The sequence below is a fragment of the Malaya genurostris genome, chromosome 2, assembly GCF_030247185.1.
Source record: "Malaya genurostris strain Urasoe2022 chromosome 2, Malgen_1.1, whole genome shotgun sequence".
Lineage (NCBI taxonomy): Eukaryota > Metazoa > Arthropoda > Insecta > Diptera > Culicidae > Malaya > Malaya genurostris.
Window position 1 is genome coordinate 226,722,223 of NC_080571.1, and position 23,624 is coordinate 226,745,846.

The window sequence follows — 23,624 nt, forward strand, 5'->3', positions numbered from 1 at the left end:
TCACTTGCACTTAAAGTTAGAAACATTGTGGGCTTGCCCAATTGTCTCATCATAGCAAACAAATCTCTCTTCCGTTGCTGCCAGTAATGAACGGAATTCGGTATAGATTTTAGGAAGGATAAATTTCGTTCAATGCATTGCTCCATGAAGTCTCGGTCCTGTAGATTGGCACGAGTAATATTGGCGGTACCCATGCATTTAAATGTATAACTTAAACCTTGAGACACTCGCAAACGGAGAATTTTCATTGCCATGTACAGTAAATGTCGCGGTTTTGCCCCACGTCTGTCCTGGCGCCGAGTTTCACTGGACGTAATCATAAAATAAGTAACCCGTACGTTTGGGTTGAACTCCCGAGGATGACCAAAATATATCGCAGGAAACGAAAGCTCTTCGGCGTGTTCGTCGTATATTATGGAGAGAGGAATTTTGTTTTGCGCCGGAGCAATTTCCAGACACTTGTCCTCATTCCATAAAAGTGTTTCTTGTTGTCCAAGTAGTAGCTCTGTTTCGTTATCAGTAGCGATCGTTTCTAACTCGACTGAGGTACTCTTCGTATTCGATTCAAGCATTTCCATCATATTCGAATCAATGGTGATACCATAACGACGATAGAGCGGGCTAGTAATCAAATATGATAGCCAAGCATTTACAGTGGCTTTCTTGACAAACCCGGATAAATACGAAGACTTATGAATTAGATGTTTCTTTATAAATACATTGAACGCCTGATCGTCGTCTAGTTGACGCGGAAGAGATTGTATCATTACATCGACATCTACGGGGCAATTTATAACTTGACCAACAATAGCAAAACTACCTGTATTTGAAAATATTCGAAAATTTTATAAAGAAAACAAGTCCAAGGTGACGAATACAAATATGATATTCCGAATACAAATATGATATTGATTACCTGCAGCGAACCGCAAACGTCGAATTTGCATGAAAGGCAAACGAGGAGACACTAATCGTTCCGCAATGATATCGAGTGGAGGCAATCCAGACGGTTTCTCCGGATATGTGAAACCATTTGATTTAGAAAATGTGGGCACTTTCCCTTTCCGTAAATTTCTTCTACAGGTCTGACATGCAGAAAATCCGTCAACTGATTCAAAGGCACTGCTCTCTATCAACACTGTCACATCGCTTTGGGTCAATGGTTTCAAGTCGTTAACAAACCATAATCTATCGCACACATCGCATGCTACTCCAAACGCATTCTCGATAAATCGTTTGTTGAACTCGCGATTGGAACGATCCAAGTTGGGTTGTGAGAAGATATTAGCATCTTCATCGTAATTTTCAGCCGAACTTTCCAGAAGTGCAACCGAATGCAAGTCTGAGTCATTCAAAAACAGAAATTGAAGTTAATTCACATACGTATTTGGGTGGAGTTTTATATTTTCAACAACTATATATATATATATATATATATATATATATATATATATATATATATATATATATATATATATATATATATATATATATATATATATATATATACATATATATACATATATATATATATATATATATATATATATATATATATATATATATATATATATATATATATATATATATATATATATATATATATATATATATATATATATATATATATATATATATATATATATATATATATATATATTTACTAGTTAGAGGTCATCATCTTGCTTTCGGATTGTCCATATTTGTAACATGTGGTATTCACTGAATATGTATAAAATTCGAGCTCCATATTTTCAATGCTTAGCAGAGTTAACATTTTTGCTAAATTTTGTTCGAACCTGCATGTTATTTATGTTTATACGTGTTATAGTTGAAGTTCAAATAGAAAAAAATATGTGTTGCCTTTTGACTTACAATTATTAATTATGTCAAAAAATTTCATCACTAAAAAAAATTATTTAATAAAAATCTAAATTTGTAAATAGTTAATACATTATTTCGATATGGCAACAATGGACAGTCTATAAAACTTCATTACATTTCAGCCCCTCATTTGAAATAATCATATCTTGTAAAATAACAAAAAAAAATACTTGCTGTCTCGTGTTGAAGAAGTCTCTCCAGCATCCCAGACTAAATTTGGAATAGCTTCATCTCTCACCATATCTACGTCGATGTATTGATGTTGATCTGTTCCATGTAAATCCGGAAGGCTTTCCGCGTGCTGCAGCTTTGCTCGCTTTCTAGATTCGCGTTTATATTTTCTGGCCATGTGTTGAGACATCTTAATCAATTTCAATGAATCACACTTTCAAAATGAAAACTTTCAATTTTATAACACGTGCTCTTCAAACTTCTGATTGATATTAGATCACGCAATTTTGTATAAACATGTTGCTGTACAAATTCGTCGTCTGTGTTAGGGAACATTCTACGAGACCCTTGTAGATCTATTAATCACTATAAAATGACAATCGAGTTTTATTCGCATATGATTTCCATAACAATTTGTTAGTTATGGTCATATAATTATTCCCTAAAGAACGAAAAGCTACTGCCGGTAAGAATATAGCCAACGAAATGTTGTGTTAAAACTAGATACAAAAAATCATTGCCTCCCATAGAAGTGAACACAAACCCAAAATAAACTATTTGTGTAAAATTGCTTGCAATTAAATCATCCATTCCAAGTAATACCTTTTAAGTTCTACTAGAAACATTCAAATTTTCGTAGATTTTATCTACGGATCCGTACATCCGTAGTAAATCTCCGAATCCGCAATTTTCGCTGCATTTCACTCGCTGTTGGTCTGACGCTGTTTCTCATACGCTGACAAGCCGCACAGAGTGGCATATACGACGGCACACATACTAAAGTTGAACGTTGTATGTATTAGTGATAACACTGACATTCGATTTTATTAAATTTTGTTACGGATATCCACTAAACTAAATACCTTTACATTCGACTTGCAAATTAAAACAGAAGAAAAGAAAAATTCTAATAGTTCTTTAGGAAAATTTTATGGCCATGAGACGGCCGATTAAAGACTTTTCTTCTTTGTAGTACATTTTCGGTGTATTTCACTTCAGCAGCAGAACGTCTTGGAAATTACCTCTTCTCGGAGGCCCGATGATTTGTTGAATTATCTGCGCTGGCGTTCATCCGAATTCAAGTGTATTTCCCTCGAATGCAAACAATCAGCAGTTGAATGTTGTGTAACTGCACTAGTTTGAAGAGAAAGCCGCAACGCGACCGGTGCCATCATGCAGTTCTCACCAACACACTGGCACAGTAGGCTAGTTTCTTTTCTTCGTCCATCCGGCCGCTGAACTTCTCGCAGTAAGGACTGGTTGAATACTAAAGCAATATTGTTGAGGTCTTTCTTTTTATGTGATTTCGTTTGCCACTTTTCGGCAAATGGGCGGTCCAAACGGCTAGCAAAATAGCTGCATATGGCATTTTGATAGTGATTATTTCGTTTTGGATTTGCATATTGCAGCGAAAGAATCTGTCATAATGTTATTTGGGACACATTTCTAGCCTTCAGAAGTGCCGAATTGAATAATTTTTGTTGATATTGAACACTGTCGGGACATTTTCTAACAACGCAAAGTAGCTAAACATTGGTTTTGGATTCATTTGCACTTGTCTGATGCAAAATTCGCATTGCCAATGGGGAACTAAGTTAATAATTTTGTTACGAATTTGCCTGAACTAATGGCTGTTGCTTCCAAATTGCATATTTCAACAGAAGGATAATTCCAATAACCCTTTAGGAAAAATGTATGGCCTTTGTTGTTCACTTTTCTGTGTATTTCGCTTCAATAAAAATTACCAACAGCTGAACGCCTAGGAAATAATTTCTTCTCGGTATCCCGATTTGGTAAATTTTAAATGTTGTCTTTCACTCTTCGAAGACACATAATGCAAATAATCAGCAAAATTCCGAACAAATCGATTGCCTCTCGTGTGGCGAATAGCACACAAAGTAAATCGGTCACTGCTTATCTATGCGTCTATGCTATGCAAATTGTGAAGTGACCTTATGTATACTAAATTGTCGTCTGTGTTAGGGAAGTTGCTTGGGAAACAAGCAAAATTAGACTTTGTTCGTTAATAGTTCAATTTTTGGTCACTAATTTGATAATCTGATCAGTCTTATCTATTTATATCGATGCGTAGAAATATTTCCAAGCAGATGGTGTATAGATATAAAAAATCTGTTCAGAATTGGCAGAGCAGTAGCTGTTTAAAACCTGACCACTATTTGTTCTGTATTATTTCCCGTATTCTGAACTTGCACCACTATATAGAAAACAAAGACGTAGTCCTACGTCAAAATGTTCGGCATAAATTTTTTAATAAAATATGACTACTTGGTACGAAATCGATAGGGGAAACACAAGTGTCAACGTGATAGATAAATTACGCGCAATGTTTCAGAAGTACGCAAAAATATCCTTCAGTTGACTTGCGTCAAGTGAAATTTGTTGCGAATGCACTATCGTTGTACATTGGTGTTAAGCTACAATACAATGCAGCATTGAGATTTCAAGTAGTTAAATACGGTTGAAATTTGCCTTCGGACATCAGTGCTTCACTTTCTGACAGTAGCGTGCAGTAATCATCGATCCATTCAGCACTACTTCTGATCCCGTGAAGGGCGTACGATTGAAGTAGAGGAAGCTATCAAGCTGAATCTTCAATAATGTAGTTAGTTAGGTAACGATAGTAGCCGCTAGTTGAACTGATTCTATTACCTGATTCTAAGCATGATGTAGTGTGAGTTGAAAGCGGTGTTCACGCCAGCAACGATGACAGGAATGCGGCACAAGGACTCGAGGAAAACTTTTTATAGTCGTTATACAATGAAAACGGCATTTGCCTCATCGTTTTGTCCGATGGTATCAGGTTTTTGATAGTATCGTTAAATATAGAATTGTACCTGACTACGAGAACTTTGTTGTGTTCCGTGAAAACAACAAGTGATGGGATGTGGTAGGAGCTACGGAAGTCGGAACTAACACAAACAAATCCGTGGCAACGTTCAAATTTGCAATAATAATATCAACCGAACTATCGCAGCGATTCTATCGTATTAGATTATCTACAAACTCGCATACGGCGGTCTTCGAATGTTTGAAATGCTTTGGCTTGATTGCCGTTGTGCCGCAACGTTTGCGAATGTTAGGGTTATGTGACTCTTTGAGCGGCACATCAAGGAAGCCAACTCTATTATATGCGTAATTGCTGTTTCGCAAGCTCGGTAAAATGGGTCGCTGTCCCCCGGTTCCATTCACCCGACTGATACGAATTTTATGTTTTTGTTGGGCATGAATCCTCAATTGAACCTGCCATACAATGTGAGTGTGAATGTGAATGTGAAGTTCAAATCGCGATAGGTGAATAGCTCTTACCGAGCAGGAAATCATGAATGAAAATATATTGGTTCGATAATCGAGATTCCCTTATGTATGACCTTTGTATCGTTTAAAGTTGGCCTCGATCCTGCCTTACAAGTTATTGCCTTGGACCCTTCAACTTGGCCCCAAGGAATCTACTTCCGTCAATTCGAGGAGAAATCAACTCAAAAATTTTGGAAACCTTCTGCTGTTCATCCATCTCCAACGCCTGTTTCTTCGCAAGGAGGAATAACTCAGCAATAATTCAACGCAGCATACTGGGACGCACCGTAGATGATATTGTGGAAGCCTCTGACCCCCCTGCCCCAGTCGTGCCATCGCTGCCAGCGTTCATCAGCCGTCCCGGTCCTGTGGGTAGGTGTGGTGAAGGGGGCTTCCAAACTACTCCTCTTGGCAAGTATCCGTCAGTTCCCAGATTTTCAAGCGCTGATTCGTCTTATCCCGTATTGCAGAATGATGTGGCTGACATCTGGGTATACTATCAAAATGTTCGAGGCTTGAGGACAAAAATTGACGATATTTTCTTAGCAACGAGTGACTGCAACTTCGATATTATCATTCTAACCGAGACTGGACTTGATAGCCGAATCAACTCGCAGCAGTTATTTGGGAACTCCTTTAATGTTTTCCGCTGCGACCGCAGCTCAGCGAATAGCGACAAAGTATCGTTTGGTGGAGTATTGATTGCTATTTCTCGAAAATATGCCAGCTCTATTATTGAAACGGTAAATGGAAACTGTCTTGAACAAGTGTGTGCGAGTACTACAGTACGGGGTAAAAAGTTACTTCTATGCGGTGTGTACATTCCCCCTGATAAAAGCCAAAACGTTGATGTGATCGATGCGCACATTTCAACTGTTTCGGAATTGTGCAGTAAAAGTTCTGCTAATGATATTGTTCTGGTGTGCGGTGATTTCAACCAGCCCCGCATTGTATGGAATCAACGGAATGAGGAAACACTCTCCTCTTGTTCTTCGTTGCTACCCGCTGCTGGCACGGCGTTGATTGACGGCATGGATTACCTAAATCTTTGTCAAGCTAACCAACACAGAAATCATCTCGGACGATTGCTTGATTTGGTTTTTTGTTCTTTGGAGCATCAATTAGTTGTTGATTGTAGTGTTGCTCCAATACTACCCGTCGACCCGCACCATCCGCCTTTAGTTATCACGTGGCCTACTAACGGCGAAGGCAACTCCTGTCACATGGAGTCCGTGAATGAATCCAGAACATTAAATTATAGGAAAATAGATTTTGCTGCTTTACTTGAATTCTTACAAAATGTTAACTGGAGAACACTGCAAGAAATCGGTAACGTAAATGAAATGGCATCCTTTTTCTGTGACACATTGATTCAATGGCTGAGTTCAAATTTACCTTTCGTTAAACGGCCAATGAGCCCACCTTGGACCACTGTACGGCTTCGTAGATTAAAACGTACCCGCAATATTTGGCAGCGCAGACATCGTCGCTGGCATAGCTCTGAAACAAAGCGAATGTTTAAAAGTTCCAGTGAAAATTATCGTAAATTAAACGCGGGGTTGTACAAAGCCTACGTTATGCGGATTCAAACTAATCTTCGTCGGAATCCTAAATATTTCTGGACTTTTGTAAACTCGAAACGCAAGTGCTCATCGATTCCTTCAAAAGTTTGTCTCGATGGTGTTGAATCCATGTCAACCTTGGACTCATGCGATCTGTTCGCAAAGTTCTTTGCTTCTGTGTTTGCTGAAAATACTGCCTCCGGTATCGAAGCGGAGACCGCCGCGGTGGATGTTCCTGAGAATATAGCGCACATTGACACATTTTTGATTACTCCCGTTATGATTGTTGCCGCAGCGAAAAAGTTAAAACGATCGTTTTCGCCCGGACCAGATGGTATTCCTTCTGTGGTGTATAGTCATTGTGCTCCTGTTTTAGCTGATCCTTTGTGCACTATATTTAACAAATCATTTGAGCAAGGAATTTTTCCAGTGACTTGGAAGCAGTCTTTTATGTTTCCTGTATACAAGAGCGGTGATCGTATTGACGTAAGGAATTACAGAGGCATAACGAATTTATCTGCTGCATCTAAGCTATTTGAAATAATTGTGAGCACTGAGGTACTTCTTCGTACAAAAAATTACATCTCTTCTGATCAGCATGGATTTATGCCAGGTCGTTCGGTCAGCACGAATCTCTTAGATTTCACTTCCACTTGTATCTCGAGTTTGGAAAAGAGAGTACAAGTTGATGCAGTATACACTGACCTTAAAGCAGCTTTCGATCGAATTGACCACCGAATACTTTTGTGCAAGATTTCGCGGCTGGGTGCAACACAAAAGTTTATTGAATGGCTTTGCTCTTACTTATGTGGTAGAGTTTTGCGAATAAAGCTAGGCTCCTGTGTATCATCTCCGTTTTCAAATCTATCTGGAGTTCCTCAAGGCAGTAATATGGGTCCACTTTTGTTTTTGCTGTTCTTCAATGATGCTGTTTCGCTGCTCGGTGTTGGTTGCAGATTAGTATATGCCGATGATTTGAAATTGTATCTTGAAGTTCGTTCTATCGACGACTGCATCCGGCTTCAAAATCTTCTTGATACATTCGTCGCCTGGTGTCATAGAAACTGGCTTATTGTCAGCATTGCAAAATGCCAGGTCATAACGTTCCACCGAATACTGAATCCAATTCGATTCGACTATGAAATTGATGGACTAAAACTCCAGAGAGTTGATCATGTTAATGATCTTGGTGTTTTGTTAGATGCTAAGCTTACCTTCAATCTACATCGTTCAACTATAATTTCAAAGGCAACACGGCAATTAGGTTTCATTGCGAAGATCGGGCGGGACTTCAAAGATCCGCATTGTTTGAAAGCGTTATATTGCTCCTTGGTTCGTCCTATACTGGAAAATGCTAGCCTAATTTGGAATCCGTATCAGCTGGTTTGGAATTTACGGATTGAACGCGTACAGAAAAGATTTGTTCGTCTTGCTCTAAGAAACCTCCCTTGGAGGAATCCGCTTGAGCTTCCACCGTATCCTGATCGCTGTCGACTGATCGGACTCGACTCATTAGAAAGACGCAGAAAAATTCAGCAAGCTGTTTTCGTGGCAAAACTGATGAACGGTGATATCGACTCTTCGAAGATTCTGTCTCAACTTGATTTCCGTGCTTCACAACGATCGCTGCGCTCCACCAGTTTACTGCAGCCGAGATTTCATCGAACGACGTTCGGGTATTACGAACCGATAACATCTTGTTTGAGGACGTTTGGCACTGTTGAACATCTCTTCGATTTTTGTGAACCAACTCACAAATTTTCGCAGAAAATACTACGTTCTACAATTTTATGACTTGACTGATACATATTCATTAAGACCATTTTATTGTCAGATGAATTTCATAATTATAAATAAATAAATAAATAAATAAATAAATGTATGTTCCCGTGTTTTAGCACATTAGACCTAGGACACGGTAAAATTCCTGTGCTGCATTTTTCTGGATAGTGGAAACTATGCGCGATTCCTGTTAGAGTTTAGGTTGAAGGGTAGCAATGATCGATAATTGGGTCACTTATAAATACAAGACTTAGTGCATTGCGTGCATGATGTGGGGAGAAGGAATGTACATTCCCTGACGAACGTCTTCCTTTATTGGTGTAATCAAATGTGGGAAAAGTTTTCCTTCAGGCTGATTTCAGGTGAAGGTTGACTTCGATCGAACTTATATATAATCGTATTGAAAGTTTTACAAGCGAACTAACCTATATGGGAGCAATTTGAACAAGTGTGATATGTCTTGTATTGATGTATACCAGTTCAATAAAAATTTGTGCGTTTGTTAGATGAATTATAGAGGAATAACAATCAGACAGTTTCACGTAGTTACTATCATTTTCTTTACGTTTCATCATCTTCAACTTGTCAGTGTATAACCGTTTAGGTTGAACTGTTATGCCACTTACCAGTTCAACATAAACCGCTAAGTAGACGAGAAGTTTCTGCTATTTGCAGAACACTTTTTAGTTTTGGGCTGAAGTTCTATGTCTTAAAAGTTTGCAGAACACTTTACGACTGCTTTGCAGTTTATGTTGAACCGTTAGGTAATATAACAGTATAAAATGAACTACTATGCACTGGCCAATCGAAGACGAAACGTAAAGAAAAGTGCGTGATCCTCAAAAACTATATTATTATTCTAAATTTACTAACAAATGAACACGAAAATCTGTTTGTTTTCTTTTTTATTGGGAGTACAAATTACTTCAATTCGTTTTTGCTTTTCTCATATAGTTATGCAATCACTGTGAAAACCAATTTTTGAACTGACGCCTGGAGGGCCGAAAGTCATATACCATTCGACTCAGTACGCGGCTGCTCGGCCACCCATGGAAGTTGTCAATCAATGTCAACTTCCCTTTCTGAGCAGCCTAGATAGCCGTGTAGTGTCGGTAGCGGTTTCCCAACTGGCTAAGAATAATGCTACGGTCCACCTGTACCGGTGGTAGCAGTCCACCAAACAGGTAAGCCGTGTGGCATCCGGCGGAATTATTTTCTACCAAGAAGGTGGTGGAAGAGAAAAAAACCTTCAAAGATGAACAACTAGAAGCATTGCTTAATGAAGATTCGTTCCAAACCTAAGAAGAGCTTGCCGAATCGTTGAGAGTGAGTCAATAAGCGATTTCAAAACGTCTCAAGGCCCTGGTATAATTCAGAAAGAAGGAAACTGGGTGCCGTACGAGTTGAAACCGAGTGACATCGAGCGCCGTCTATTTGTATGTAAGCAACAGCTTCAAAGACAAAATCGTAAGGGGTTTTTACATCGAATCGTAACCGGTGGTTCGATACGATAATCCTAAACGCAGAAAATCATGGGGAAAGCCCGGGCATGCTACTTCGTCGAAGGCAGAACCGAATATTCAGGGCGCTAAGGTGTTGATTTGTATTTTGGTGGGATCAGCTCGGTGTGATTTACTACGAGCTCTTAAAACCGGGTGAATCCATCATAGGAGATCGCTACCGAACTTATCTGATGCGCCTTAGTCGCGCGCTAAAAGAAAAGCGGCCACAATATCAAGAGCGACATGACAAAGTCATCCTCCAACACGACAATGCTCGGCCTCACGTCGCAAAAGTGGTCAAAAAGTACCTGGAAACGGTGAAATGGGAAGTCTTGCCCTACCCGCCGTATTCCCCAGATGTCGCCCCTTCTGACTTCCACCTATTCCGTTCGATGGCACACGGTCTGGCAGATCAACATTTTCAATCCTTCGAAGAGTTGGAAAAATGGATTGCTTCATGGATAGCGTCAAAAGAGGACTCCTTTTTTCGAGCCGGGATCCGAAAATTGCCGGAAAGATGGAAGAAAGTTGTCGCTAGCGACGGACAATACTTTGAATAATACATCTGTAAGCACTTTGTCGCAATGAAGCTTTTAACTTTGAAAAAAAACGGCGGAAGCAAAGTTGTACACCTGATATGAACGCGTATGACTCATTCATTTCTCGATGGATTTATATAATGTGACTACCAATAGATTCAGAAATATTTTACCTAAATACGTGTTGCATCGCCGTTCTAGTATTTCAATGGTACGCTACTGAAAAACCGATTCAAATCGACCTATGTTTTCATGAACCAATCACAGCATGTTATAATGATACCATCTTCTTGATTCCTCTAACAAGGCCGACGGTTTAGATTGTTGGTTAACATCTCGCAGTTCTGCCTCGATCTGTATAGGACGGCTTTGCGTTAAGCATAAAAAATACCGCACCGTTGTACACCGTACGAACTTTCGCCCAAAACGGAGTCTATAAATATGTGTTCTGTTACCATTTTCTGCCGACCCGAATTTGTCAAACATATCTTTTTCTGGATCTCTAAGGACCATCTCTAATGAATAGGCAATTGCTCGTTTTGCAGTATGGGGGTATGTCAAACAAGTTCTCGTTTGTTGCACACTGTTCGTTTCGGTTCGTCGAAGTTCTTTAAAAGAATTAGAACTAAATATTTCCATTACCAAATCACTAGATTTGACGAGTTGGTTCCGAAAAGTGATTGGTTAGCTTATATCAATTCCAAGATGGCAGTATGTTTGACTCCGGTTTGCATATATTGTCTCAAATCTCCACATATGGGTACTTTGGAATGAATTGATATTTGAAGCCACTATTAAGCCCAATGTGGCTGCCACTCTGTCGAGATTGTAGCGAATTCTTACAATATTGATATTTTCAGAACGTTTACGACGAGTAGATGTCAAAAGGTAGGGTTTCAGACAATTTTCAAATCCAAAATGGTGTCTTTCTGGATTGTCAAGTTGGGTTTGAAAATTGATATTTTGGAGCATTCTACCCAAGTAACCAACATTAATTAATAAGTTATAACTTTACATTAATTCAGCTTTAAAAATTAGGGTAAAATTTGATTAAATGCAACGGAGTTACACATGTTTTTACAATGCTATTATAAAGCTGAAAAGGGCGATTATTAGACTCTTATAGGAATATTGCTCTGATAGTTATTATTAAAGTTTCGTTGCTCCAAAATATAGCATTAAATGTCGATATATAGCACGGCGGAAGGTTGTTGTAAAATAATGCTCAGTTACGTTTTAATGCAAACTTAATGCACATTGCTTTAAAGTATGTAGGACTATTGTAATCATGAATTAACAATGTAAAAATAGAGTTGTACCTTATGATCAAAAAAGAACCGAAATTTTATTAAAAAATGCAAAATTTCAATTTTTTAATTTTTTTTTTCATAAATTTATTTATTATCGCCTTCAAAGTACTCTCCTCCTGCGGCAATACATGCATGTCAACGCTTGATCCAATTTTCCATACAAGTTGTTTTAACCTATTCGGTGAATGACCGATAGGTTAAAACCGGGCTAAAATAAACAACTAACTAACTAACGTTTCGGAACACTTAAATCCATTTGCAACACAAAATTTGATGCACGCACGCTGTTCTAAATTCTCATCCATTATAAAAATCGCCACACGAAAATTTTTCAACTTCTTTGTATAGACGCCAAAAAAAAACTAATCGTACGATATGCGTCAAAATTTGACAGAATGTGTATAAAAGTGTTGCCAACGTTGAGAGAATAAAAGTTTACCGATTGTACAAGCGCGGGAATTTTAAAATGAAAATTCCGGTTCTTTTTTATCATAAGGTAAATGTGCAGTGATATAATGCATATAGTTACTTGAATAAAAACCAAGAAACTCAAATTAGGTGGTAGAGGTCACTATTCTAGGTTCTAGAAACAAGGAATAATATTCTTCACATAATACTTCCACTGATTTGTAAAACAGCTCTAGTTAAACTTTATTTATTATTTTGGATTGCACATGTGGCGTTATAAATTTATTATTTCTATTAGTTACTTTCGTTGTATGTTATCATATTTGAAATTGGACTCATTATTATTACATGTATTTTACTAAGCCCCAATTTAAACCTGTATTGGTCGTTCGCCGAAATTGATATCGTGCTCCATTATGGCACAGTCTTATCTTCGGCGAACCAAAGTAATTCGTACTCACGTCAATCCGGTTATGTCTTTGACATCACCCATCCACCTTTTTTCTGTTCCATTTTCTTGGAGATGGCTGAACTAATTCTATTAAACTTAGGTTCGTTTGGAAGCTACTCTTAGGATATGAATCGAGTTCGAAGATAAATTGGTTGACACTTCTGGTTCCGGAGATATAATGATATAAGTGATGTAACCCACAAAACGTAGTTTTTTTCTCTCTGCTCAATTTTCTCGGGGATGGCTAATCCGATTTCCGCAAACCTAGGCTCATTTAAGACCTTCCTCAATATTGTAAATCAAACTCTTAAATTAATTGACTGTTACTTGTGACGCAACCGAAATAACGCATTTTTTCTCTCCGCTCGATTTTTTTGGAGATGACTGAACCGATTTCCGCAAGCTTAGGCACTTTTAAAAGTTAGTCGTATCATGCAATATTTAGTACAAGTATTTAGTAATAAACCATCCTTAACAACCCGTAATACCAAAACCGGAAGTTGAATCCGGATTTCAATAGCCCCAAAGAGGCAAGACCGCTGTTTATTTCATTTGAATATACTGATTGTCCAAATTTTTACTATGAATGCTCACTTGGAACCTCACAAATTGCAGAAAAAACAGAATTCATAATTTTACGATGCAGAACGCTTTGAGTTTTGTAATGAAAAGTTATAGTTTGAGTTCAGTTTTCGAAGTTCTTGTTTCATTGTTATTGTTCAGGTTAGAATTATATCAGACTTAAATAATTATTTCTGTAAGCCGGTAGTATATTTTTATTATGATAGTCAGTTGTCTAAACAATTTCTTAGCAAACGTTACCGAACGGAGAAATTTTAATCAAACGGTCTCATCACTTTACTTCTAGAAAAACCCCTGCTGATTCATAATACCAAATTCGACATCCGGCAGCATTTCCTAGTGACCTTCACAGGCAACCAATTGAGGATTTGGATGTACAGAAACTGCTATCTTCGGTTTAGCTCACGGGAGTTCAACCTGGAAGACTTCAATGAGGCGATCCACTTGACAAACTATTCCATCCAGAAGTACTACGCCGGCACTCCCCGGAAGCAAGATTGTCCACTTCCGGCGTGTAACATGTGGTCTAGCAAACAGTTTGAACAGTATCTGCAATCGAAAGATAAGGGCTACTACTGGGAACGGAAGATTTATCCGGATATGAAACGGAACATTCTGTCGGTTGTGGCCGCCAGCCTGGATGGAATGAGAATAGAGCGAAATATGTTTGAGCTGTACGGTGCGGATTTTATGGTGACGGAAAACTACCGTACGATGCTACTGGAAATCAACTCGAGTCCGGATTTATCCTCGTCAACCGAAGTCACCGAGGTCATCTGTCCAGCAGTTTTAGAGGATCTCGTTAAAGGTAATTCAGGTATCTAATCAGTCTAAGAGAAGAACCTTTTTCAGAATCTCCTTTCCATGCACAGTGGTAATTGATAACACCAACGACAAACGGGCCAGCACAGGTGATTTCGAATGTATTTACGCGGTCGAGATTCCACGTGTTGCTCCGTACGGTTACGGTTTGATTGTGGAGGGCAAATCTTTGGGCCCGAAAAGTACTTGCAGAAGCCCGCTAGCTCCCCTTGGGCCTCCGATGTGTTCACTGAATCGGAGCCGCACTGCCAGAACGACGGGATCTCCAAGTTCAACGCCAAACTCCTCGAAACGCTCAAGCGCAAACAATTCAGTAGAAAGACCACGTTGAAGCTTTTTAGTCAATGTTTAAAAAAAAAAAATCTCGCTCATTGTTACCAGAAAAAAAACTCATGTTATATATCAGCTGTGGCTTGATATGTTTAATTTTGTCATTTTCTAAATAAATTATTCAAATGAACAATATCAACGGTGACGGTAAAAATTGTATGCGAATTTATATCACATTCTAAATATTATTTTTTTCCACAGCAATATATTCTAGTTTGAACTCATACCCAAATCGATTTTTTAACTATAACTGACATCCCGATTCCTAAAGTACGGTAATAACTAATATCACCAATATGGAAGTCACTTCGACATCTTAGATACACACTAATTTTTTTTTGCTGAATCTCGGCAAAAAAATGCCGAGATTTGCACAGCCGAGTGCTCGGTTATCGTCTCGGAAAAATGTATAATTACTAAGAATCTCGTAAATCCAAAAATTTTTAACTGTCAATTATTGCCGAGCTTGTCGGCATAAATTTTGAGATTCTCAGTAATTATACATTTTAACGAGACTATTACCGAGCACTTGGCTGTGCAAATCTCGGCATTTTTTTACCGAGATTCAGCAAGAAAATTCAAGTGTGTACGGCTCAACTGATTTTTACGAACTTAGATTCAAATTGAATGTCTTATGATCTCATACAAAACTCTTTAATTTCTATTTTACTAAATTTTATTACATGATGGTTTTCAATATTTTTGATTCAATTAATGTCTATTTTAAAGTGTCATAGAATTACATGTCGTGTAAATTTAATTTTTTTTCTGTGTAGTAGGTCCCGTCAGATCAACCAATTTCCAGATTCCAGTTTCGTAAGTATCTGAAATAGTGGATATCATTTCGTTCTCTCCGATATAGTTTAACCGCTTTGGGAACTGATTCTCTTGGTAGGTTAAACTGGTTGATGTCCATACAAGCTTTTTTGTTTTCTTTCAAGAAACAATGAAAAGTGTTTAGTATTGTTCAAAAACATCTCTTTTGTAAAAAGCGGACAAAAAAAACGTTGAATGCAAAAACTAGATAAAAACTCAACCTATTTTTCCAAAACGAGTGTTTCCATCACTTAATCACTTGAGAAAAGTAAACGACTGTTTGTACAGGCGCTCTGATACATGATTTTTCTGGTTCATAATTCTGGTAGTGACCTAAATGGTGCTTTTCAAGCCATTGGAACAGATGGTTTGCCATACAAGACGTTTTTTTTGTGAACTTCGACAGTATTTGAAAACCGCTATTCCGGTAGCCGTAGAATATTCCTGTTCTAAAAGTTTTGATGAAGGTTTCATCATCTCATAACATGTAATCAAACTTCATCAGTTACTTGCGCGACCAACCGATCGACTTGATTCGGTAATCGCACGATTTGGAGTCAGATTTGGCCACATCCGGCGTTCGATTTCCCTCCGGTTCAATTTTCCAGATATTTGACAAACGTTCCCTAAACACTTTTATTACATTAGTAACAGCAGACCCTGTCAGCTTGGAGCGAAATCAATCTTCAGTTCAGCAACGGCATCGCACGGCATCACATTCAACATATCATGTCAATTGTATGGGTGCGCAGAGCTGCTATTTTGGCGCGCACGTATTTGACATTTCTCTCCCCTATTTCTATGTACGAAATTCGATGCGGACGCGCCTGAGGGCGCCATGCTCGTAAAAAAAGATGTTGCTAATGATTTGTTCGTGAAATGTGAGAGCTGGGTATCTTGTTAATATGATTTCTTTGGTAACAGTTAGTTTGGCCACATTTATCAATCGAATACTTTACGTGTAAGAAGCTTGAATTTTGGAGATACACGAGAAAATTTTTGACGCATTGCAACTCTTGATTCAATGCCACTTTAACAACCGAGCAGATATCAAAATTAAACAGTAGACATGATGCTTGTAGAGAGTGAAGGTGACATAGCGTACTCTAAGTACGTAAGTCAGCTTCCAATTGCAACGCGAGCAATTTAATTAAGACAAATACTTTTGAACTTCACATTAGAGATGGTCGGGTATAGAAATTCTTATACCCGAACCCGACCCGTACCCGAGTGGTCAGCAAAAAAATTTACCCGTACCCGACCCGTACCCGATTAAAAATTAAAAAAATTACCCGTACCCGACCCGTACCCGATCAATAATAAAAAAAAATTACCCGTACCCGACCCGTACCCGATAAAAAATAAAAAATTTTACCCGTACCCGACCCGTACCCGATAAAAAATTACCTGTACCCGTACCCGACCCGAATGAGTAGTAAAAATTTTACCAAAATTCAGTATGGAAAAAATAAAGTGTTTTAGATATCGAGCCGTATCAGGCTCTAGTTGGTAAGAAAATACATTAAAATGCTTGTTTACTTTTAAACATATAAATACACTGTGGAGCATGAATAATGTAATGTAACTTTTTTTTAAACATGAAAAAAAAAACGTTTCATCCGAATTCAAAATTTATTTTTTCATATTAAAGTACAATCTCTCCGGGTAATTGTGGCATATAATTTCATTCAAATGGCTGCCTCGGCTGGCCTTGCAGTACGCCATACGGTCGGTCCAGCTATTTAATACATTTTCGATTGTACATATGCAGCTTTATTTCAGCTATGGATGCACGAATGTTATCTTTCAAGGCTTGAATTGTCTCTGGCTTGTCCACATAACACTTATCTTTGACAGCCCCCCAAAGATAATAGTCTAACGCTGTCAAATCACAGCTCCGAGGCGGCCAAACGACATCCGAATTTCGACTGATAATTCGATCTTCGAAGACTGTGCGCAGAAGATCGATCGTAGCGTTGGCTGTGTGGCACGGAGCACCGTCTTGTTGGAACGAAATAGTGTCCAAGTCTTCCTCTTCAAGTAACGGGAAGAATCAATCGCTAATCATGGCGCGGTAGCGCTCACCATTGACCGTGGTGGCGGCTCCTGCCTCATTTTCGAAGAAAAATGGCCCAATGATGCCGCCAGATCAAAATAAGCACGAAACCGTCACTCTCTGAGATCGGCTTCTCCATGATGACGTGCGGGTTTTCCGTCCTTAGATGCGACAATTTTGCTTATTAACTTACCCGCCGAGATGAAAATGTGCCTCATCCGAGAAGATGATTTTTTTGCATACATTCCGCAACATTATCATGATTTTGAAAGTAAAACTGCACTATTTTCACGCGGTCCTCAAGCGTATACACAACCATTTTCGTTCAGCGGAAGGATACAACTAAGTTTCTGTCAAATCAGAAGTGACATTGAGGTTACCAATGTCGAAATAACCGCTAGTTCAAAAACAAATGTTAGATGGCGGACCCTGTAGATTTTCAATGTCTTTGGTACTTTATACTCATTTACAAATGTCAAAAAAGGAGTAATATCAACTCAAATTTTTCGAGAAGCATATTTACCCAAAATGTCGTAATACCCGTTGTATTCAATTTTGGTTAGGTATGGTTTTTACGAAACAGTGCGACTTTTGATCCAATTCTTTAGAACCGCAAGTAAGCGTGCTCGTTATCACACAAATAAAAATTCACATTCGAATCACTTGAAAAATCACTTAAAATAGTTCCAAATGTCAAATTGAATATTATACGTGACGAAAATGAATGTTATGCGAACATCCCCTAAAAAGGAATAGTGTGTTATCAGTTCGTTTACGTGAATTGACCAAAGAATCAAACAATGTACGTGTATTCCCGGTGTGAAAAATTCAATTTTGAACATGGTGAACAGTGAGTCCTTCAAGTGTAAGTAGTTTGAACATTCGTAGGAAATTTTTTTGGTTACAATTTTTTACTACAAAGCAAAATGAATTATGATTTTGATTTAAATTAATCTGTCAACTATGCCCGTTTTGTAAGCCTCACAAACCCACACCCACGATGTTATCGGTAGCTGGTGGTTTTTACAGGAATTGAACCGGTGGAACCCTCAACGAGTGAACACGGTGAAAATTTGAGTATTTCGCAAGAAAAGATTTTCACCCTTACTTTTGCGACTCCACGTTGTCACGCATCGAGATTTTCACTTGTAGTCCAGTGAAAAGAAACGAAAATTAACTAGCAATATAGCCCAACTTGCTGTGCCATCAATCGGTGTCATTTCAAGTGAGGTGACACCACCCAGAAGTGCAGAATAAGAAGAACTTCTATGCAGATTTTCTGAAATAAATGTTCATGTTTTTATGGTAAGAATCCTAATGATTTGTATGAAAATTTTGAAAATCTCCAACCAATATTTAAAATAATAGTTTTCTGGTATCTGAATGTGATATGAGTACTACACTACATTTTATATACTGCCCAAACTTGCATATCAGCCCCATATGGGAAATCGGCATGTTGAGAAAAAGACGATCAAAAGTTTATTTCCAATTTTTTTTTATATATTGTGCTCCCTAATGCTGGTCCCGGGTTGGCGGTTCAATACATAGGACGCTGGTCTTACAAGCCAGCTGTCGTATGTTCGAGCTCCGACCTGGAAGGATTCTTAGTGTCAGTAGGATCCATAGTACTAGCCATGTAATGATTCTGTACGCTAAGAATCGGCTGCGAAGTCTGTTGAAACAGAAAGGCTAAACTCCACGAAAGGAATGTAATGCCAAGACTTTGCTTTGCTCCCTAATGCTAAATCTTGGTATTATTACATGAAATATCGTTAATACACCTTTGCTGTTGCAATATTGCAACAAATGAAATTATTGAAATTTTGCACTGAATGGGACTGATATGCGGGTACTTTAGCATATGGGACACAGAAATGAGTTGATATTTTTTTATATTTTACTGAACAAACCCTCAACTTTCATTGCAATTTCTGAGAGTATATTGAGGAAAGACTCTATTCCTCAAGCTAACTTAAAATTGGCGAAAATCGATATGAGACTGATATGCGAGTATGGGCAGTATATGAATCAAATAATTTTTCTGAATTGTGCATTAAACAGTTTTAAAATGACAGTCCATTAAAACCTACGTGAAAAGTAGATTCCGACCGCAACATCATAGAGCTAAGGCAGTGTGTCTTATTAAATATGTTATAAACAAAGTAGGGCGGGAAATATTCACATAACTTTTCACGTAACTATGATTGATCTTTTTTTAAATGAAGAAAAAAATGTTTTTTTTTCTGGAAAAAGATGCCAGTTGACAGGTCTGGTCCTAGGCGCGAATGTCAAAACCCCTTGAATCAAATTGATTATTTTTCGGAAGAACTGTTTTGCAATGAAAAAATCTCGTCAACGTGTAAACATATTTATGTGAAGTACAAATGGTCGGGTAATCGATCCGAAAAAAAAATTTACCCGTACCCGACCCGTACCCGAGTGAGCGGTAAATTTTTTTACCCGTACCCGACCCGTACCCGAGTGAGCAGTAAAATTTTTTACCCGTACCCGACCCGTACCCGATTGAAAATAAAAATTTTTACCCGTACCCGACCAAAAACCCGTCGGGTACGGGTACGGGTCGGGTTTCGGGTAAAATACCCGATACCCGACCATCTCTACTTCACATGCAAACTTTTGAAGTTTGAACGAAATATGGGATGCCGCTCAATGACAGACCAAAGATGGAGATCTATAGGAATACTGCGCACAGGACTTTATTTCGAAAATTGATTCCTCAAATTTCGATATTCCTATTTGTTAATATGTGGAGATAATTGTTAATGAAAAGGCGTTCTCTATAAAACAAGTAATTTTACCTCATTTTCAATAAGAAAAAGAAATTGTGGTATATTATAGTTTGATTATATTACATCAAAATCGTTTCCTTATGTTGGTGCCACCACATGAAGAAAAATGTGAATGTGTGAACACTTCTTAAACACAGCATTTGACAGCGAACTAGAACCAAAGAACCAAAATTTTCGGCTTCAAGCCAATTGTATGCATATGACAATCGTGCCACCGGGATGTGTGAAAACCGACTTTTGAACCGAGGCCCGGAGGGCCGTGTGTCATATACCATTCGACTCAGTTCGTCGAGTACGCAAAATGTATGTGTGTGTAAGTGCGTATGTGTGTATGTAAAGTTTTTTTGCGCTAACTTTTCTCGTAGATGGCTGAATCGATTTTCACAAACTTAGATTCAAATGAAAGGTCCTGTGGTCCCATACAAAATTCTTAAATATTATTTGGATCCGACTTCCGGTTCCGGATTTATGGAGAAAAATGTGCAAAACAAATGAAAATATATGTTCTAACTTTTCTCATAGATGGCGCGACCGATTGTCACAAACTTAAGTTCAAACCAGAACCTCTGAAGAATCTGATTTCCAGAACTAAATTCGGAGCCTGCGACTGGCTCCGATTTCAGTTGGAAAAATTAAGGTTCGAAACTCAAGAATTCATTTCATGAATTTAGTTCTAGAATACTGGAACTGAAATCATTTTCGGAATTTTTTTTCCGGGCACTGAATTCTGAACTTGAATTCCGAACTTTAGTCGAGGAACTGAATTCAGTTAAAAAATCTACTTCCAGGAACCAAGTTTCGATTTCAATTCCAGCATGCAAGCTCTGAATTTAGGAATAAAATGCTGAATCTGAATTCAGGAAATAAATTCTGAAAATGGAATTCAAGACTTATGTTTAGGTACAGAAGTCAGTTGCAAAATTCTGATTAGGAGTTTCCGATCCGGGAAATCGTTCTACCAATTGAACTTCTCTGAATGTGATGAAACATAACTCAGGAAAATTCCTAATCTGACTGTGCACGGTCGGTTTGGTTCAAATATTAGTCTCAATCCTGTGACCATATACCATACGCAAACAATTATCAAGCCGATTTCATACCAATCGATCGAATCTCTCTTTGATTTTCCGGTTGCGCAATAATGTGTTTGACTTTTTTGTGTTTCTTTTCCCTCTCAATGTTTGCTCGGTAGGATCTTGAATTACCATTTCATTTTATTCAACCTTGTAGGATTGAAAGAAAACTAGTTCCTTTTTTATAATTTACAGTTACAGTTCGCTTTCACATCTCATCCAAGTCAGCCGATAAAACAAAACCGCTTTCGTTCGGGACTGAAGAAGATAAGTAAAGTATTGTGTAGTGAACAATAGAACCATCTCGAAATGAGTGAGCCAAATGAACAAAAGCTACCGCCGATACGAAAGAATACAATTGTTGTTGACTTCAGGTAGTGCAAAATTTGTCCTTCGATAAGAGAACTTGAAGGTTTGCTTAAGGAGCAAATGCATCTTGATATTAAACGTATGCATTTAATTCAATGCAATAAGATGAATAATGTTGTTTACATCCAGTTTTATAAAGAGTTGGATGCAATTCAATTCGCAAAAGACAATAACAATGTGCACTATGTGGAGCACGAGAACATTAAGTACAACATTCCAGTATATATGGAAGATAGTGCTATAGAAGTGCGTGTGTATGATCTTCCCTCAAGCGTCACCGTTTCATATATTCGCAAAACTATGTCCCAATACGGAGAGATTCTCTCTATCGATAAAGAAAAGTGGAAGAACTTTTTCCCTGGTATTCTAAAGGGCGTACGTTTGTTACGCATGCGCTTGAAGAGGGCTATACCTCCTTATGTGACTTTCGGTCAGGATACAAGAATCCCGTGCAAATCATTTGTTACCTATGACAATCAGATGATCACCTGTCAATATTGCCAAAAAGCTGTTCACTACGGTAAGCCATGTGATAAACTGGACGAGGAGACAACTACACCAAAGGACAACGGTGCTTCCTTCACACCAATCCCAAACAACCCCAGTATACCTGTGACAGCCACCAACAACAATGAAGCATTCCCTTCAACGAAACCATCAGTATCCCCTATAGAACAAAGTACACCAGCTGCAGTTAACAACTTACCCTCCAATTAACCAGCAACTGCAACCAATGTACAACATGCATCTACAGCAACTAGCAACGAACTCAAGACGGAAATCAACAACAATGACCGATGCGGCAATGGATAACGAGACGAGCCACGAACAAAGTGCCCCTCAATCCTCGCAGGAGGGAAATGGAAGCTCCTATAGTAGGCCTGAATAAAAATATCTTTTAAATTAAAAAAAAATCAGAAAAGCTAAATAGTAATTCATCTATCGAAAATTTTAAATTTTCGGTTTGGTGGGCAGCAGAAAGAAAAAATATATCCAAAATGAGTATTCTACCGAAAAAGTTGGCACTATTAGACAATAATCAAAGCATTGAAAAAAATCCCGGTTCCGGATCGCCGACGACCCTGAGCGACAAGAAGCTCCAAAGGAAGCTGAAGAGGAAAAGTGCATCGCTGCGTGCGCTTAGCTGGGAGGTCGGTGGAACCAACCAAACAGTGAAAAAGTACCTGAAGAACATAAACATATGTGTCAGGAAGCGGAAGTCGCGTCCACTGGTTTCGGAGCTTCAACTCGTTTTTCCTGCGAATCGCGACGTGACGGTGATGAACGACTTGATCAAAAAGATTTCGGAATCACCACCGTGTCGCGTTCCCGTCACCCGATTAGATGTTTTTAGGTTGCCACATCTATCATTGATATTCTATTAAATTATCATCTTGATATCTGGACAGTTGTAAAAGTTACGCTGTATTGCGTTCATCTGCGATTGTACAGTTGTCCTCGATTTTGCACAATTTTTTAAAATTGAATTGAATTTGCAACTAGTTTGCATTAAATTTTGCGTTGAAAACGGTTTCAATTGTGCGACGACATTGCAAATATTAGAAGAGTGTTTCGGCAACGATACTCTGAAGAAAACAGTTGTTTATCGATGGCACGAACGTTTCAGAAGTACCCGTGAGTCTGTGAATGATGATGAGAGAAGCGGTAGGCCATGGACATCAACGAACCGACGAAAACATTAACAAAATCAAAGAATGGATTACCACAGACCGCAAATTGACTATTAGAGAGATGGTAATTTGAAGGGGAAAAAGCTTACTTTTACCCCCAAGTTTATGCTAGGTGCACATAACCATTTTCTTAAGTTTACGTTTCGTC

At 38.3% G+C, this 23,624-nt stretch overlaps 1 protein-coding gene across 1 annotated transcript in view; it reads left to right on the forward strand.

Annotated features, from left to right (window-relative positions):
* Positions 1 to 14,754, forward strand: part of LOC131427854 (tubulin glycylase 3B) — a 35,974-nt gene extending 21,220 nt beyond the window's left edge. The window contains exons 2-3 of the mRNA XM_058591408.1: positions 13,793 to 14,314; positions 14,379 to 14,754. Coding sequence (XP_058447391.1) covers positions 13,793 to 14,314; positions 14,379 to 14,659 — 803 coding nt within the window. The 3' untranslated portion in view covers positions 14,660 to 14,754. The remainder of the gene's footprint in view (positions 1 to 13,792; positions 14,315 to 14,378) is intronic.
* The last annotated feature ends 8,870 nt before the right edge of the window (positions 14,755 to 23,624 follow it).